The sequence below is a fragment of the Wyeomyia smithii genome, chromosome 2 (genome assembly GCF_029784165.1).
Source record: "Wyeomyia smithii strain HCP4-BCI-WySm-NY-G18 chromosome 2, ASM2978416v1, whole genome shotgun sequence".
NCBI lineage: Eukaryota > Metazoa > Arthropoda > Insecta > Diptera > Culicidae > Wyeomyia > Wyeomyia smithii.
Window position 1 is genome coordinate 260,253 of NC_073695.1, and position 17,386 is coordinate 277,638.

Genomic DNA, 17,386 nt, shown 5'->3' on the forward strand with positions numbered 1-17,386 from the left:
GCTAAATTGAAAATGGTAGCGAAACCTTGCTTCAACGTATCAAGCTTTAGGTTTTTACAAAACAACACTATTAACGATCGGTATTTCGCCACTTTGTTGCATTTCGATAGTCGGATTCCCTCAGCCGTGCCAGTTCTGAGTTGACTGTTTATCGATGACTGCAGCCCAAGCCGGGAAGCGTATGAACCCGAGCGCGGCGGGCAAGCGAGCGCACCGCACACCCACGCGGGGCGGACGAACGGGTGGCCCACACCACCACACGGCCGGACGCCCCGGAGTGCGTTGAGGCAGGAGCGCTGGCAGGCCCACGACGCGACACCCGCGCGAAGCGGGAGAACAACCGCAGACCCGTGACCCGGCAGCCCCTTAGCCCGAGTCATCCTAGTCTCCAGAGCCAATCCTTATTCCGAAGTTGCGGATCTAATTTGCCGACTTCCCTTACCTACATTGATCTATCGACTAGAGACTCTAAACCTTGGAGACCTGCTGCGGATTCGGTACAAGCTGTTGAGAGTTTGCGTGCCCCAGTCTTCGATTTTCAAGGTTTAAGAAGATAATATCGACACAGCAATTTAATACCATGCTCTACCAGCCTGTCCAACCATATCTCTCTATGAAAGACTTCCATGGCTAGTATGACTGTTAAACAGAAAAGAAAACTCTTCCGATAACTCTTGTTGGCTTCTCGAAGGAAAGGATTCATGTTGCCATGATTACAAAGGCGCTACCGTTTCCGGTGAGCACGCCAATGCAAACGTATACTCAACAGGCTTCGGAATTGTAACCGGGTTCCCTTTCGCTCGTTTAATATATACTTGTGGATGTTGCATCAACAGAGGTAATTTCTGCAGGGGGCTGCCCCCCATGTGAACTAGATTAACCGAATTAAAATAAGAAGGGGTATTTTAGATTTTTGGTCAAGGAGCCTCAGAAATCAATTCGCTACTGTGTTTTTGTGGTCGACTTGTGATGTTCATTCAGCCAAAAACGATTACTGAAAGTTTTCTTATTCTATGACTATGGCCTGGTGTCAAGCGCTGACTTATTTACTCCATGAAAGAACAAATGTATTAGTTGACAATAAGTTGATTCAAATGATAGAATCGTTATACATTTCAGATATACAACAACTCAGTTTTAACAGATTTTTCATGTTAAAAAATAAAAATGCATATTTCTTCGTTTTTGGATAACAGTTTTCTGGAAAACGGTATTTTCTGGGAAATAGTTTTCTGGGCATTGGTTCATTCCGGATAATAACTTTCTGGGGATTAGTAATTTCTAGGTAGCAGTTTTCTGGTGATTGGTACATTCTGGGATTTTGTTTTCTGGGGAGAAAGCTTCGGCGTTTTATTTTCTGGGGAATGGTTTTCGAGGAATTGTTATACAATCATTTCTAATAATTTCATATATATTTGTTGTTTTTTCAACATACCTAATCTATTGATTGAAAGTTATCGTTTGTAGCGTTTAATCCTTCATATAACCAAGGAAACTACGCAAGGAATCGACATACACTTCAGAAAACGTATTTCTGTAAGGAAAGTTAATTAAAAAAATTCACTGTTGAATAAATTGAAAAAATTGGGGGCAATATAGTCCACTGCACGTTAACCCCAAAAACGGGTCTACTACGAAAGACTGAAACTCTAAAGGCTGTGAAACACGAAAGGCTCAAAACTACAAAAGGCTGAAAAACACGGAAGGCTGAATCAAGAGAGGCTGAAAATCATAAGACTAAAAATTCAAAAAGTTTCTTATTTTCGATTTCATCATTTGTGTGAACTATTTGTGTTGACTATCAGACAGTCGCCAACGTCTGTATATTTTCATGCGATGTTTACCACCGAAAATCTTCCGGTCTATGAGATATTTCAGTAGCACAATTTCTGCAACATAAGTTTATACAGTAATCACCCGATTATATCTGTACCCGATTTTATCAGCCCCTGATTTTATCACATTTTTCACCCGAATTTATCATCATAAAACATTTCATTAAAAAAATGTCAGGGTGAACTGATTTTCTATTACGCTTCAATATTTAAGATATTTTTATAATTCTGTGTATCATTCTGGATGCAGTTTACATTAAAAATTCAACCGATGCACAATGTTACATTTTGCTGTTATCGTGCGAATAATTGAATAGTGATACAAATGTTCATAATAACCGCATACTATGTTCGGAGAAGTTTAAAAATATTTGAAAACGCATCTTTTGATGTAGAAAGCTGGGTGATCAATCCTCCTAAAAGTGAGATAGAATATTTACTTTTTCATTAGATAAAGATAGACGCTTGGTGTCTTAGACAAAGTATTAGGTGATCTCAAGAAACTTTACAGAAGACATCATGTTTCTATCTCTTACATATTGCAAGCAACATAAAGTTTTCTAAAAGAAGGCATTAAAAATCGTTATATACATTTTAAGATTTTTCTGGTTGCAATATGTGAGAGATATCAGCATGCTGTCTTCGGCAAAGTTTAGTGTTGTGAGAACATCTAATATTTTGCTTATGGTACTGCGCTACAAAAAAGAAAGTAATTTATTTTACCAATTCAAACAAAAACATGAACGAATAAAAAACTTAATTGTAATTTATTTGCAACTTTTCATGGATTTTTTTAGGTTTTTTTTATTTTTTTAAGGTTTGTTCAGAAAAGTTTTAGGCAACTGAATTATCTATCCAAAAAAAATGTTTTAAAAAAATAGTGATGATCGATTTTTTATAGTCACTTTTTGTTTTTGAATTTTTTTTTTCAGTACAGTATTTAGTTATTGATTTAACATCTTCAATAAAAAAAATAAAATTTTAAAAATTTCCCGATTTTATCACTTTCCCTATTTTATCACGCCAAAAATCATCAGGGTGAGATATAATCGGGTGATCACTGTATTAAAAACTACATATAATGCAACACACTCGTGGCCTTTGGCCAACTCGATTGTCCGGGGTGTATGCTGTCCTTACTCGCTCGCTCGTTCGGACGTAAACTAGGGGATGACCCCTATGTTTGGAATAGACCTAGGAAATCCAACAGATCAGTTGTTTGAGTGCACGTGGCCGCCGCTTCCGACGGCCGGCTCGGGCTGCGGGAGCAGTGCCAGCTTTGGGGCCCGCCACAGTCCCTTGCCTTCGATTATGCGGCAGAGCCGCATCAGGTATTACACCTATATGGGACGAGCATGGGCTATGGTTTTCAATCAGTATGTTCAACGAAAAAACTAGCTATTTTACACATTTGTTGAGGGTTTCCACTTTTCCCTTAATCTATTCCATTGCCATTAATCTTTTATTTGCCTCAAAAGCATGTATTTTAACAAATTACTCTTTGGTTTATCAAGATGCTACCAAAACAATTACATATACTTTGTCACCTTAGGAAAATTATGAATTCAATAGAGTCCAAAATTTTTAATTCTGATTCAAATCACAAAACTTTCAGCCTTTTATGATTCAGCCTTTCGTGCATTCAGCTGTTTGTGAATTCTGCCTTTCGTATATGATACACACTTTTCATCCTTTCGAGTTTCAGCCTTCCGTTACTAACCCCCAAAAACATTGGTGGCAATATAGTTGCCACTGCCTGTTCACCCCAAAAACGATAGAAGCATATTTTTTTTGCTGCTTCGTCGTGAGCTTGCTTGTTTGAAAAAATGAAACATCCTGGTAATTAGAATGTAACTAGGACATCATTTATTTTGCATGGAAAATATCGAAGCAAAGAATTATTCAAGTGGAATTCTGAAAAAAAAAAATTGAGAAAAATTTGAAATTTGTCGTTCAATACACCCTGCATTTTAACGAAAAAAAAACTGCATAACCTAACACAGTAGGTCCTAAATAGAAAGTTTCTGGTGAAAAACTTACCAATTTGTTGGATTTTCACCAGAGTAAAAATGAATATCCTGAAGACGTTCTAAAATCGCGGTTTATTCACATAAACATGATCCCAGAATGAGTATTGTACACTTCTAGTAGTCCTAGAAAAACTGAAGTGTTCTAAGACACCTTTGGTTAAGCTATATTTAAAAACAGTATTTTTAATGCAGCGAAAAAAAATGTTTTGTTGGTTGCAATATAGTTGCTACTGCCCTATAAAAGGTTAGGTTATTCTCCGTATGTTGTTTCGTTCAGAAATCAACCAATTTTGAGATTTCGAATTAAAATTTTTTGCTTATAGCAATAACCAAATCTGTTTGGATCCGGATAAGCTTGCTTGATTTTACTGAAATGTCGGACGCGGTCGTAAACAAGAGTAAAAGAGTTTATATCAAACCATAACAGCTTATCAAAGTAATAGTAATCAAATATTCTCACAGATTTATTTTGCAAACGTCGTGTAGAAACCAGAATTCAGAAAAAAATTCTTTTCGATCATACAATCGATAGGTTATGTGATATATGAAGTAACAAATTCAAGTCGATCAAGGCTGGGATATTGAAAATGGTGTAATAAATCAAAGTAGTTGAATTAGGACTGAATTTATTTGTTGAAAGGCAAAAATAACCTAATAATAAATTTGTTTTCCGATCATGCAATTTTGGTTTAAAAAAACATTTTGATTCATTCAACACTAACAAATTCATGAGTCAAATAAAGACGTTGATTCGAATTAATATACGGTGTACATGTGTGTGTGTGTTGCATAGTTTAATACTTGACGATATTCTGCATGCATATTCGTCAACATTAAACTGCTTAATGCAAGCCTATCCCTGATATTGTAAGCAGCGTTTCATGCTAAAATACAGTCATTCCTAATCCTCGGTCTTACAGACAGAACACTCTCAGAACGGAACAAAAATGTCAACATGTGCTTCCGAAGCAATTTAATATTTTTTTTTTGTTTTCTTTCAAAGTTAACAGAAACAATCTCTCATAAATAGTTTGTGAGAAACAATGCAGCGAAAATAACTAATATTGATGTCAACATTCGGTTCGGTTCCACTATCGGGTACTCATCCCTGCCTTTTTTAAAAGAAATTTGTATCAGTTGTACAATGATGGTTCTTCATTTTACGCTTCAGAAACAAAAAAATACAAAATATGCTAGTAAATCTAATGCTTAGTTTTTTTTTTTTGCTTTTTTCCTAATGTTGTGTAGCGATCTTTTTACAGTAGTTTTCAGTTTATTGTTTTTAAGATTCCGTGTTATCTTCAGAAGTGATGTATACCCACAATACCGTTACTGTTGTCCACTGAAATTAAACGAGCTTGGAATCTGGTGCTGAGTGAACTGGTAACCTTTAAATCATAACGAGAATTAAATAGATAAAAATAGATGATAGGAAGAGGTTATACAAATGAAAGATAAATTGAACTAACCTCCGCTGTTTTCAATTTCCTTAGAACGTTTGGCAGCCTTCTTCTGTTCGGCCAGCACAAGTACTTCTTGCAAAGACTTCGCCTCCTCTGGTTTTAAATTTCTGGTAAGCATGTTATACCAGTTGGGATCGGCATTTGGTAGATCTGAATAGAGATATAAATTTGTAATGCGAATTGCGTGAACCTTATCTTGTTTTCTGCTTACTGGACATAACTTCAAGGAAAGCAATATACTCATCTACACATTCTGGATTATCTTCGTCATCTAATGGAGTGGTGAATCCTTCTAGTGCCGTTTCATCAATTTCGTCACCAGAGTCGTCATCGTCGTCGTCGTCATCCTCATCATCGGAATCGGCGTCCTTAGGAGAACCAAATTAATTACCTAAATTGTAATTGTGTCAAACAGAAAAACCTACCTTGATCGTCGCCGTTAGTTCGAAACCCTGCTCCGCTGCTTTATCCTGGGCCATCTTGGCTACACGATCAAAATATGAAGGTCCCATTTCATCCACCTCGTCTTCATCGCTGGAAATGCCATCCTCTAGATCATCGTCTTCTTCTTCACTTTCTTCTTCTTCCCCTTCAGAGGCACGGGCCGCGTATGCACGCTTCAACCCATCGAATATGAGTATCAGTGTAGGAATAATTTTATCACTCAATTCACTCAACACTGTCGGTTTACCATCTCCAAGGGTCATCAGCGTACATAAACCAATCACGCACAGTTTACGATCGTGAATTCTATAGTTAAAAAAAAAGAAATGTTTCTCTGGAGTCGATATTACGTTCAATCAACTTACCCTAAGAAACAATCCGAATCATGTATCCACTGTTTTATGAAATGTGAAGCTATCGATTCGTTACTCACAGGTAGAGGGATTTTTTCGAGAATCTGTAGCAGTAACTGTGGGTTATAATAGAGCGCAGCTATAACAACCTAAAAATATTGCCGAATAAGTGATCTGATTTATGCAACTAGTGTTAGCGCTACTCACCTGTAAACACATCGTTCGCAGCTCGGATGTTTTGACTTCGCGCGTCAACCGTGTTAGAGCCAATTCTACAAAACTTGGAATGCATTCGTCAATGCGGCCTTTGCACTGCAAAATGATTACTTCCAGCAGTTTTGCTGCACTGCACTCTGCTTCCTCTGTGGTGTTACCAGTCAATATCTGTAAATACGAATTAGGATAAAGGCATATAATCACTGCACGTCCGTTTTTAATCATTTAGCAATCATAAGATTTTCTGAAATGTTTCGAGTATGTATGACTAATCTCACAATTCTGATTGTACAAGACCGTTGGTTCAATAACTATAACGAGCTGTAAGAAGATAGACCAAATTTTCATTCGAATTAGAGTTTATGTTTGACGTGAAACAGAACATTTTTAAGCGGTATTGCAACATGTTTATGTTCTCGATAACATTACAGGCTACAAAAATCTGAGAGTTTGACAACAAATGATGACTCTAAACTTACTGTTTTGCACATATTGAACATAGCCAGGACGTGGTTCTGATTCGACAAAAATGCAGGCGTATCGACAGTTATGTAGTTGTGAAGTGCGGGCATCATATCCACGAAATAATCGATTCCATCTTTTTGGAAAAGCTGCAATTTGTATAACATTACTTAATAAACCATGCTAGAAAATCGGATTTCACGTCTTTCACCTGGTAGATAATCTCAAGCAACTTCCACATGTCGGGTGATATAGACTTGGAGGTTAAATCGTACACCAGAGAAAATGCCTCTTCGTAGAACTCGTTAACATTGTGTTGTAGAACATGGCCAACTACTTGCAGAACAATCGGATGTAGGGATAACATCACCTGCGGATGTTCTTCCATTACACTTAGGAGTGTTTCCATTGTATTCAATAGACCCATAGCGGTAATGGCTCGCTCATCGGAATTTTCGTCTGCCTCAAGTACCTGACTGAAAGTAGTTGCTAAGTGTTGGCAGATATCCACTGCAATCGGCAACAACTGGTCAGAATATGTGCACACTATCTTTTGCAGTACATTGGTAAGGTCCTCATTCTCGGTTTCCCGAATTATCTTCAGAAGTTCCATTGTTACTTCCTTGATTTGATTCTCCAAGTACTTGGACGCATTGTCTTGTGAGATGAGGAACATTTGTAAGGCAACTGCAGCTTCTACCTTGACCGGTAGCTCTTTGTCATTAAGCAATGCGGTCGAAGTAAGCCGCATGATTTCCGCCAAGACCTGCTGATTTTTCAATTTGATTTCACTAAAGTAATGCAACACCCAACAGGCCCGAGCACGAAGGTGTCCATGTGGACTATTAAATTCTGGAAAAACATACTGCATAATAAGGTTTTCGACCTGTTCCTTGAATACTCTTTTCTTCAGTAGAACGTCGGCCAGTGATCCGACCATATGAAGAGCACCATCTTTTTGCTTTGCATTAAGATTCGGCGCGTTGATAATTTGCATAATAATCTGCATGACCTGAGGCAAGACACCTTTCCTAGTTTTGCAGCAATTGTGTAGCAAAGTTTCGGCGGCTGGAACCGGTGTGGTGTAATCGTCGAACACATCAAACTTTTGACGGATGTATTCGATTGGGTCAGCTTCCCATAATTCTTCGTCGGCTTCAGAGTACGACATCAACGGAAAAATCACGTCCTGGATAATAGCAATGAAGTGAGGTTTTAACATTTTCCACGAGTGTGCATGAGAGACGCTGTTGGAAGAGATTATATGAAGTTAGTTGAAAGGAGGAATAACCAAAACTAATGAAATATAGACAAAATAAAAAAAGGTATCAAATGAAACAGATTCACTTACGCATGTTTGATGTAATTGAGCGTATCGGTCATCACTCTCGGCGAGACGTAGATTTTGTTTCGATACTGATCCAGAATTTTGAGCAGTACGTTAAGCAGTCCGCTTGTAAACGTCTGCAGGAACCATTCCGCAAACTCATTGTAATCTTTCGAGACAACATTCCCTGGACTCCCGTAGCGTTCAAACATGCGTAGCACAATGTGAGAAGCCCATTTTTTAACCTTCCACCAAGGCAGCTCAGGCCGTTCGTCCTCGTCGATATTAGAGGAATCTGGAGCAGGGCGATCTAATATTTGACGGCAAATTTCCATCCAGTTCGCGAATATTTCTTTTGTAATGACTTCCAAGGGTAAGGCGTACTGCGTTAAAGCGTAATAAATTTTCAAAATTTGTTTTTGCATAAGTACGCTCTGCTCGGATGGATCATTGATAACGTTCAACATCAGATTGTACATCTGAGGTAATAGCAAATTCATTGCCTCAGTTAGTGGGGCCCTCTCCGCAGATTTTTTGTATTCATAATTTTTAACTAGTTGATACATGCATAATAAAGCTCCATTCCAACCATTAACATCTCGATTTTGCAGATAGATGCTAATTTTGTCCACCACCTGCGTCCATCGGCCGGGAAAATCGTTTTTGATAATATTGTTGATGCAAACACACAACTGTACTCTGATGATGTCCGGAGCATGAACAATGGCTTCCACGATCGTATCTCGGATCATGGCACGGTCTTGTTCGTGAATGGAAAACGGGATTGGATTACCTGCTTCCGCTTCTCGGTCCTGCCAGCTGCTCGTGATTAAATTCTTCAAGTAGATTGCACCAGCCTGGCGAACGGGACTTTCTACGTCGTTTTGCATTATCACCTGCAGCAAACTTGGCAGGAAACCAATGATTTTGTGTACCTATGATAATGAAACAAGTAATAAAATATATGTTTATGAATAAACAAGCTATTCTTATACTGTCAGTTTATCTACAACAAATAAAATCTAAGTGAAATTAATTTTACACTGCAGTTTTTTATGTCTTTATAAAAAAAGGCTTTCATATTTTAGATAATTCGCCTTTCTTTATGTCCACTGCAGTTTTTGACGAAACCAATCACCATAGCACGTATACATATTTTAATTAAAAGTTTTGAAGCAATATTATACTAGTATTTCCCCATTGTGAAAAAAATTGTAAGGTGTTTATAGATTTCATAGACATGGCTTTTGAGAAAAAAAAGCTTATCTAGCTAATGTGTTGTTTAAATCACCGGTATCCATATTATGGTAGCATAGCATACATGCTATTCTAATACTAAGATTCCCGTTGTTTGATCAATTTAGTTGGCATTAATGCATTCAAAGCTAGAGAAGGGCATAGTTGGCATAATTTGTTTTTTTTTTTGGCTAAATATCACTACTAAACCTATCTAAATAGCATCTAGTTACAGATTTAGGGGGGTATTACAAACTTTTTTTGAAGTGATGAAAATAAACATAAACATTTTCAAATATGTTATGCTCAAACTACCGGTGTAAGTTGAAAAAATCAATATTACAAAACAAATCAGTGTGTTTACATTTCGTCTTAGGGCCGTATAAACTTAATTGGCTCGGATTTCAATTTTAAGTATGCTTGATATATTTAATATATTTGCTGATCTTGATATTTTCTTTGCAATGATATTGCTGGATCGGTGAGTACCTATTAAAATTAGCGAACCTATACATTAGAGAAATGACAAGACACTCACCGTTAAGGCAACTGTCAACATCAGAACAGATAACGGCAATGCAAAATGATACAACTCGCCCGTTTTGATGTTGACAGTTGCCTTAACGGTGAGTGTCTTGTCATTTCTCTAATGTATAGGTTCGCTAATTAAAATAGAGTTATACTGAAACAATGGAATACATTCAAGTGTAAAAATTTTAAAAATCGGTGCGGAATTTTCGCAACTGAACCCCGAAATATCATTAGCTAGCAACACTGTCATTCATGCAACCTATATACGTCAAAATAACCTTGTGAGCTTTCCTGTCAAGCAATTGCACAAACACAAACGCATAGAATACAGAACGAGGATGACAAAAGATGGCTAAAAGCCGTAACATGATTTAAAATTTGCTACGATCCCCACTTCTCCAAGACCCTGCCATAATGAAAAAAAAAATCTGGATTCTTCTTATTCAAGACACTCGAACACGAATAGCACAAAATAATTACTGGAACAGTCTAGTTGCACTCGAGTGCTAGCATTCCTCCCAGCTTCCGCTATGACGAAGGAAGCACATGGTTATCAATGAGTTACCTGGTTTAATTGTTCCTCAGCTTGCAGCCGCTGGCTTGGTTCAATTGTTGCCCGCAGCAGCTCGCAAATTTTTGTGTTATCCATTTTGCTACGTTATTTTTCCACTGCTCACAAGTTTGTATGAGCTATGTAAAAAATTGCAATACACACGCGGTAAACAATCGCGTCCACACAAGACCTAGAGCACAGCACGACCTGATTTTTTTCTGGTACTGATTTTGTATTCAGACAAGTGGAAGACAAGGTATTCTTCCCAACAAACCTGGTTACACACGCGGGTTGAGAATCTGAGCGAACTTCTGCACTCCGATGGAAAAATTAAGACTAGCCGTAAAATAATGACACACCACAAACCACAAGAGAACAGCAAACTACAACGGGGTGGCTTTTGAGCAGACGGCGAAAAATTTGCTCGCGGTCTACACATACTGATGTAACCGGTTTGACACAGATGCCACGGATACATTTGCATCAGAAAGCCGGCAGAGTGTTATGAAAAAAATCACTTTTGCCGAATATTAAATATTAGTTAAATTGATGAATATTGTGGAAAGTAATTTACTCTGCACACAACGCACAGAGAAAGTAAAATAAAATTTGTGCGAACCTATTTTTTTTTTGTTATTGCGTGATATTATAATGTCTTGAATATCTTCAACAGCCCACATGAGCACTGATGATTATCAATAAGGTCATCATGCGGTGCTAGTGTACAAGTGATTCACACGGAAAAAATATACACTGAGCAAAAAAAAAAAAATAAATTCAAGAAAAAACGTCTAAAACGAGCTCATTTTTTAAACATCTATTTTTTATGAAACTTCAACGTTACGACAATTTATGGTTGTCCGATTATGGAGAAATAAAAAAGGGTAAAGGTAACACTCTAGTGTGCATCAGTTCCACCTTTATTCAAAAGACTGCGCTGACAAAACTGTTGCTCGATTTGTAGCAGTGGTCAGTCGTCTTGATACACTCCCCCCACAGTTATGGATCTCCCACAATTACGGATCACTTTTGTATCTCATGTTATTTAACTCAGTTAAACTAACGGTTCGAAGGCATGTAACATTTTTGCAATAAAATATGCCATATTTGCTAGCTTGAAACACAGAAAACATCCTTCTTATTCCTAGATTGATGTGTTTTTTATAGGCGTGAAATATTGTCTTTCAGAATCTATCAATATATTGTTCGTTTTTCTCAATCAGCGTAAGTAGCACGCTCATCATTCATAAGGTTCATATGTCATATAATCGCATATTCTCGTGCAAAAAATAACTCAAACACGAAGATCAAGGTAAGTTCTTCACGATTCATCAAAATGTTGAAGGTTGATAACGATTTTTCTGTAAAAACTAGTTATTTTCTAAGTGTTCCATAATAGGGATCGAGACAAGATAGTTCTCTATAAATATGGATCACTCCGATTCAAATGTGATTTTCACCAATCAAAACACCCTCTCAACTTCTATTGAGCTCTAAACAGAAGCTAAACAGTGCTGTGCCTTTGAAAAATATTATTTCCAAGGCACGACAGACGTGGACTCTTGATCTAACTGCAACCTCAAAAGCCACATAAAATGTGGCCAGGCCATGCGGAATCTATAATACGATTTGAAATATGTTATTTCTTCAAATTACATAATTTGAATAAGGTTTATTGAATGAATTCGTTGTCAAAAGTTGTTTTTATTATGCTGATCCATAATATGAAGCGAAACGTTTCATAATTCATAAACCGCTCTCAAAAGTGATCCATAATTGTGTATTTGGTGACTTATGAAATAAACATATTTTCTGAGAAATATTCACGAAACATGGAAAGAAATACTCAATGAAGTGAAAGATAACATATTTCTGTGACTGAAAACATTTATAGAATTCATACAGCTTCTCAAGTGATCCATAATCGTGGGGGGACTGTATAATGTTTTTGCCTTTAGCCTATAAGCACAATTGTATAAATTTATTTAAACAATTGTATAAATGAATTGCCAAATCAAAAATGACAATAAAAAATTGAAATTAGGATATACTTTTTTCAAATTGCCCTAATATGAAACGAGTGAAAATTTAGTAAGAATATTCAATTTCTAGTCCAATTTTGTGTTTTTTTTAAACCAAGGGCCGTTTACAGAAGACTTCAGATCACCACCCGCGCATTTGAAGAAGCATTTTCATGGACTTCTTATTCATAAAAAAGTTGTATAGTACTTAAAAAAAAAAAACTATGAAACTGTTTTCTTAAGACTATTTTTAATGGTTTTGAATTTGTATGTTTAAGAATCACAAACGAACATGCCAAAAATAATACCTCTAAACTTCACCTGAAGCAGAATTTCTGTTCATATTATGTTATGGAAATAAAATCCGTTGAATGTTACTTATGGATATTTTAGTTAAGTTTGTTGGCCTTATTAAAAGAAACCTCGAAAAAGGATTATATCATTTATGATTTTCACGATACAAGTTTTTGAAAACACGAGAAAGGATAGTGGAGCGAACATACAATCCAACTACGTAGCTCTGTCACAGAGGTTTTTTTTTCTCTAATATTTCTCTGCTTTCCAAAACATTTTAAAATTGGTAACACTTGTTACGAAATTTTATTTTCGACTAGAACATCAAGCAGATAAAAATGAATCACATAAGGTAAAATGTAACTAACTAAGCCTTACAAGCGGTTAAACCTTCGCCGATGCAAGCTGCATACCCGATCAGGTGCGGTATCACATTCTGCTCATACATCCCTCTGAACAGATGTGACCATGGACCATAGGCAAATAGTGCGACGTCATCGCCACCATGCGTTTCATACTTCATGGGAATCAGCTTCGGATATTGGAAATCCTTATCGGCAACCATTTCTTCTGTTAAATCATTCAGATTTCCTCCTTTATTAAGTGGGGGACCTCTAGGGCCATTCGCATAAGCTAGCGTCGTATAAGGTTTCTTATTGCTATCCTTGGCGGAGCTGCTGATTCCCAAAATGTCATGGCCACGTTTGGAGTATCCGGCCATAGACATCGTGTGCGAATGATCTGCTGTGACCACAATCAAAGTATCATCCGCATTGGTTTCTTGCGTTGCAAGTAGAACAGCTTCCGACAGTTGTATGGTTTCGTCCAAAGATTTTCGTGCCTTTGTTTCATGGTGTGCCAAATCAATTTTGCCACCTTCTACAAATAAAACATAACCTGCGGGATTCTTCTCAAGGGTTTTGATGGCGGCATACGTTAGATCACTTAAGGTTGGATCTTTATTGTAGTCACTATCTAAGTTATATTTGAGATGATCAGGTTGAAAGAGTCCCATCAGATATTCGGTTTCGTTAAAGTTGACCCCGAGCAGTTCTTGCCGATTGGTAACGTATCTGGCCGAGCCTAGAGGTTTACTATAGTACCATTCCGAGATCAGGTTTGTGCCATCTAAACGTTGACCGGACTTTCCTGACAGGTCCTTTTCACCTTTAGGTATGAATTTTCGCCGCCCTCCTCCTAGTATGACCTTGAAGTTCTTTCCTGGATCGTTTCTTATCAACTGTGCTGCAATATCTTGACACTGCGCGGGATTTCCATGTTTAGCAGACACATCTGCATCGCACTCCCAATCTCGGCTAGCCACATGTGCATAAGTAGCGGCTGGACTAGCATGCGTTACCCTCGTCGTGGTCACGATACCGGTAGCTTTTCCGGCTGCTTGGGCCCAGCTCATAATAGAATCCACGTGGTTCTTTGGGTTGCTGCTCCCGGCACAATTATTGTAGTTAACCGCCGCTGTCACACCGATTGTCGCGTAGTTGGCCTTCACCCCGCACAAATAAGCGGTCGCTGAACAGGCTGAATCCGCGACCTGTTTATCCACACAGTAAGTCTGAACGGTTAGAACGAGAGAATGAAAGAAAAATAACGTTAACGATTTATATTTGTGGTTAATGTGTATCGTTCAAAGCGGAAACCTAAACGATAAGGTGATTGTAATTCAAAACACGAAATAATTTTCGGTTCAAGTATTTGCTTCATTGAAGTTCATAAAATGAAGTGATACAGCAGCGGGTAACTCATTGCAGAATAAATATGTGCTTAGGACATCGTTGAAAATTTTTTTCAAAAAATTAGAATCACTAGTGCTTTTTTTAGAAAATTATAGGCTCCTACTATCATTCAATAATTGTTATATCACAGTTCAATGATCAGTTCTATTAAATAGCTTCGATTATCATGAAAAAATTTTTATGGCAATATACATGTAAAATTCGGAAAATATTAGTTTCAAATACATTGTTGTTTTCAAAACTTCCTAGCAACAAGAATTTTCGATAGTAACAATACGCACAATGAATAAGACTGACTTTTATAAAAAAAAAAAACAGAAAGAGTGCAATTTGGTAACAATCAGTACATGCTTGAGGCATTAATTGCCCATCGAAATTAAACAATTTAAATATATGAAGGGTATCCCTAATTTCACTACATTTTTCCTAAAAATCATGAATATAAAGTTAATTGCTACTACTGTAACCTTCACTAAATATAACTGCAATATATACTCAAAAATTGATATAGTAAAACGCTAAACCTGCAAGACTAACTTGAGAGTGCATCAGAACAATGCATTTTTTTTTTGAAAATTGAAACAAGCGAAACGTTTTGATGAATTATGAATTATCATTATTTATGATTACATTTATTTGCTTGGTAGAATTTAGAAATAGTCTCAAACTTTTAACAAAATAGTTTAAATATCGCTACAAATGCAGCATGCTGAATTGAAACCTATTAATGACAAGATCGGGTTTTTGTTAACCAGTTATGTTCTGTACTGGTCTGTAGCTACCTGATAAATATTAACTGGCAGGTAAATGAATTTGAACCAGTTTTGCAAACGATTTCTATTTGTGGAGATACCTACCATTCGTTACCTTACGTAATTTTTAAAGTATGGCAATAATTTGGTACACTAACTGTAACTTTCTTTATTCACTAGAAGTTGAAATGAATGCTATGCATCACCGTAATTAAATTCAACTGGTCTGGTGAACTGTTTACCTTGCTATATTCGATGCTAATTGCTGCAGCAAGTTAGCTGTTACAGTGAGAAACTATCACTTGCCGTGCACAGGTGTTATGATTCGAAACTAACCTTGACTAAACCAACATCAGAAAACTCCTCGAAGGAAAGTTGTGCTTCTTCGCCTGATTGTCCTTGTAGTTGACCTAGATACATACGGCTAGCAGCCAGTGTCGGAATGGACATTCCATCACCCAGGAAGAATATAACGTTCTTGGCCACATTTCGATTAGAGCGCTTCAACAGTTGTTCCTTTAGTTTCAGTTGAGCGCCAACTTTCCAGAATTTAGCAGTTTTTTCGTAATCTGACGTGGAGATTACACGCTTTTGGCGCGGTTTTTCTCTATCGGCCAAATTGGCTGGCGGTGGATGTACTGTAGTAAAGCACAAGAAACACTAGTAAATTTTATTATAAAACTTATCATACAATTATTATTCGTACTTTCATCATCGATTCCTGCGACGTAGTCGATAAATGCTTGGGCTCGTAATCCAAGAGCACTACTTAAAATAATCGACAAAACAAAACACGCACTGATCACACGAAGGTACATTGTTATCACAAAGGCATCTATAATCTAACAGAAACCTGTTTGCTCTTATTACATACGAGCACACTTCTAGGGGCTAATTGTTTCCGATTCGAGCTGTTGCTGTGATCGCAGTCGATGGAGGGAGCGGCGTTCGTGCGCTTAAAGTACTTGTAGTGCACTGTAGAGTACTAGCCGAAACTGATCGACGGTAATCGTCAACGACTATTCTTTTATACATGAGGGTCGATCCACACAAACCTACCCACACTTCTGATCCATTATGTGTTTGATTATGGAGGGCACTGCAAACAGAATTTGCAAATAAGATAAAGGATCCACCAAATTATAACCGGTACGCAAAAAAAAAAAAAACACGAATCGAATGATAAATTATACACTTCTCAACTTTCAGGCACGTGCGATAAGATGTTTTCGTTGGAATATCTTTCAACGTGGTGATTTTTCTCTGAGATCATGAAAAGATCAATATGAAGAGGTTCGTTTTGCAATATGTCATATATTTACAGACAGTGAGTTTCATGAAATGTTCCGAAATGTACTGATCAGGAAATTCACAGTATTTAAAATTATACTTGAAGATTCATTCTAATTGTGTTATAAAAATTGTTGATCAAGCAATAAAAATCATTTTGATTGTTGACCTTTTCAAAATGCGTTTAATTTAGGTAAATGCGTTGGCAAAAATCGTACAAGAACTTGCATACAAGCAATCTTTAAGGACGAGCGATGAAAATATATATTTTAGTAGTTTTCTAAGGGGTTATATACCTTTTTAGTTTTCAAAAAACCGGAAAAATTTTTATTACATTATCTTCAAATACAACATCTTGAGAAAATTCCTCCAAATTTTCATAAAGATCTGAGCAATAGGAAGAAAGTTAGAGCGATTTGCAACGCGCCTCGCCACGGCCGCATAAGCTAAACTTGAAACTTTACACGCGATTATCTCGGAATAGTTTTTCCCGGAAAATGACTTTGCCGTGATCCGGATTGCGGGAAAACTACTGAACCGATTTCCTTCATCTTTTTTTTTAAATTTTCGTTTTCAAATTCGCCGGTCCTTGAACGATCGCTTTTTGAAACATACAGTTACATTTTGCCGCAAAAAAATTTTTAATGCAATTTTTTGCGCTCAAAACGTCCATTTATTGGGAAAAACGTTTTCGTTTGCACTGAAAACAAAATACTCATAAAAGCGATCATTCAAGGACCCGGCACACTGCTAAACTAACGAAATTATATGAGTTTTTTGATTTCGGTTGATCCGCTGAGTCTCTATCAGGATCACCGAAAGCCT

General features: G+C 37.1%; 2 protein-coding genes across 2 annotated transcripts; both read right to left on the reverse strand.

Moving 5' to 3' along the window:
* Positions 1-4,439: 4,439 nt before the first annotated feature.
* Positions 4,440-10,866, reverse strand: LOC129722898 (importin-7). The gene is made up of 10 exons (XM_055676738.1): positions 10,463-10,866; positions 8,155-9,065; positions 7,015-8,050; positions 6,821-6,952; positions 6,333-6,509; positions 6,138-6,274; positions 5,754-6,078; positions 5,540-5,696; positions 5,335-5,478; positions 4,440-5,253 (listed from the first exon to the last, which is right to left on the reverse strand). The coding sequence occupies exons 1-10, from the start codon at positions 10,544-10,546 to the stop codon at positions 5,195-5,197; spliced, it is 3,162 nt and encodes a 1,053-aa protein (XP_055532713.1). The 5' UTR covers positions 10,547-10,866; the 3' UTR covers positions 4,440-5,194.
* A 2,182-nt stretch (positions 10,867-13,048) lies between these two features.
* LOC129722535 (alkaline phosphatase-like) lies at positions 13,049-16,281 on the reverse strand. Its single transcript, XM_055676041.1, has 3 exons — positions 15,978-16,281; positions 15,608-15,909; positions 13,049-14,338 (listed from the first exon to the last, which is right to left on the reverse strand). The coding sequence occupies exons 1-3, from the start codon at positions 16,087-16,089 to the stop codon at positions 13,133-13,135; spliced, it is 1,620 nt and encodes a 539-aa protein (XP_055532016.1). The 5' UTR covers positions 16,090-16,281; the 3' UTR covers positions 13,049-13,132.
* Between the last annotated feature and the right edge of the window lie 1,105 nt (positions 16,282-17,386).

Coding starts and splice junctions, on each gene's coding strand:
- LOC129722898 (XM_055676738.1), bottom strand. CDS start 10,546: ATGGATAACACAAAAATTTGCGAGCTGCTGCGGGCAACAATTGAACCA. Junction 9,066..10,462: donor CTGAGGAACAATTAAACCAG/GTAACTCATTGA, acceptor TCATTATCATAG/GTACACAAAATCATTGGTTT. Junction 6,510..6,820: donor TGTTCAATATGTGCAAAACA/GTAAGTTTAGAG, acceptor TCGTATTTACAG/ATATTGACTGGTAACACCAC.
- LOC129722535 (XM_055676041.1), bottom strand. CDS start 16,089: ATGTACCTTCGTGTGATCAGTGCGTGTTTTGTTTTGTCGATTATTTTA. Junction 15,910..15,977: donor CGCAGGAATCGATGATGAAA/GTACGAATAATA, acceptor GCTTTACTACAG/TACATCCACCGCCAGCCAAT. Junction 14,339..15,607: donor CTGATGTTGGTTTAGTCAAG/GTTAGTTTCGAA, acceptor CTAACCGTTCAG/ACTTACTGTGTGGATAAACA.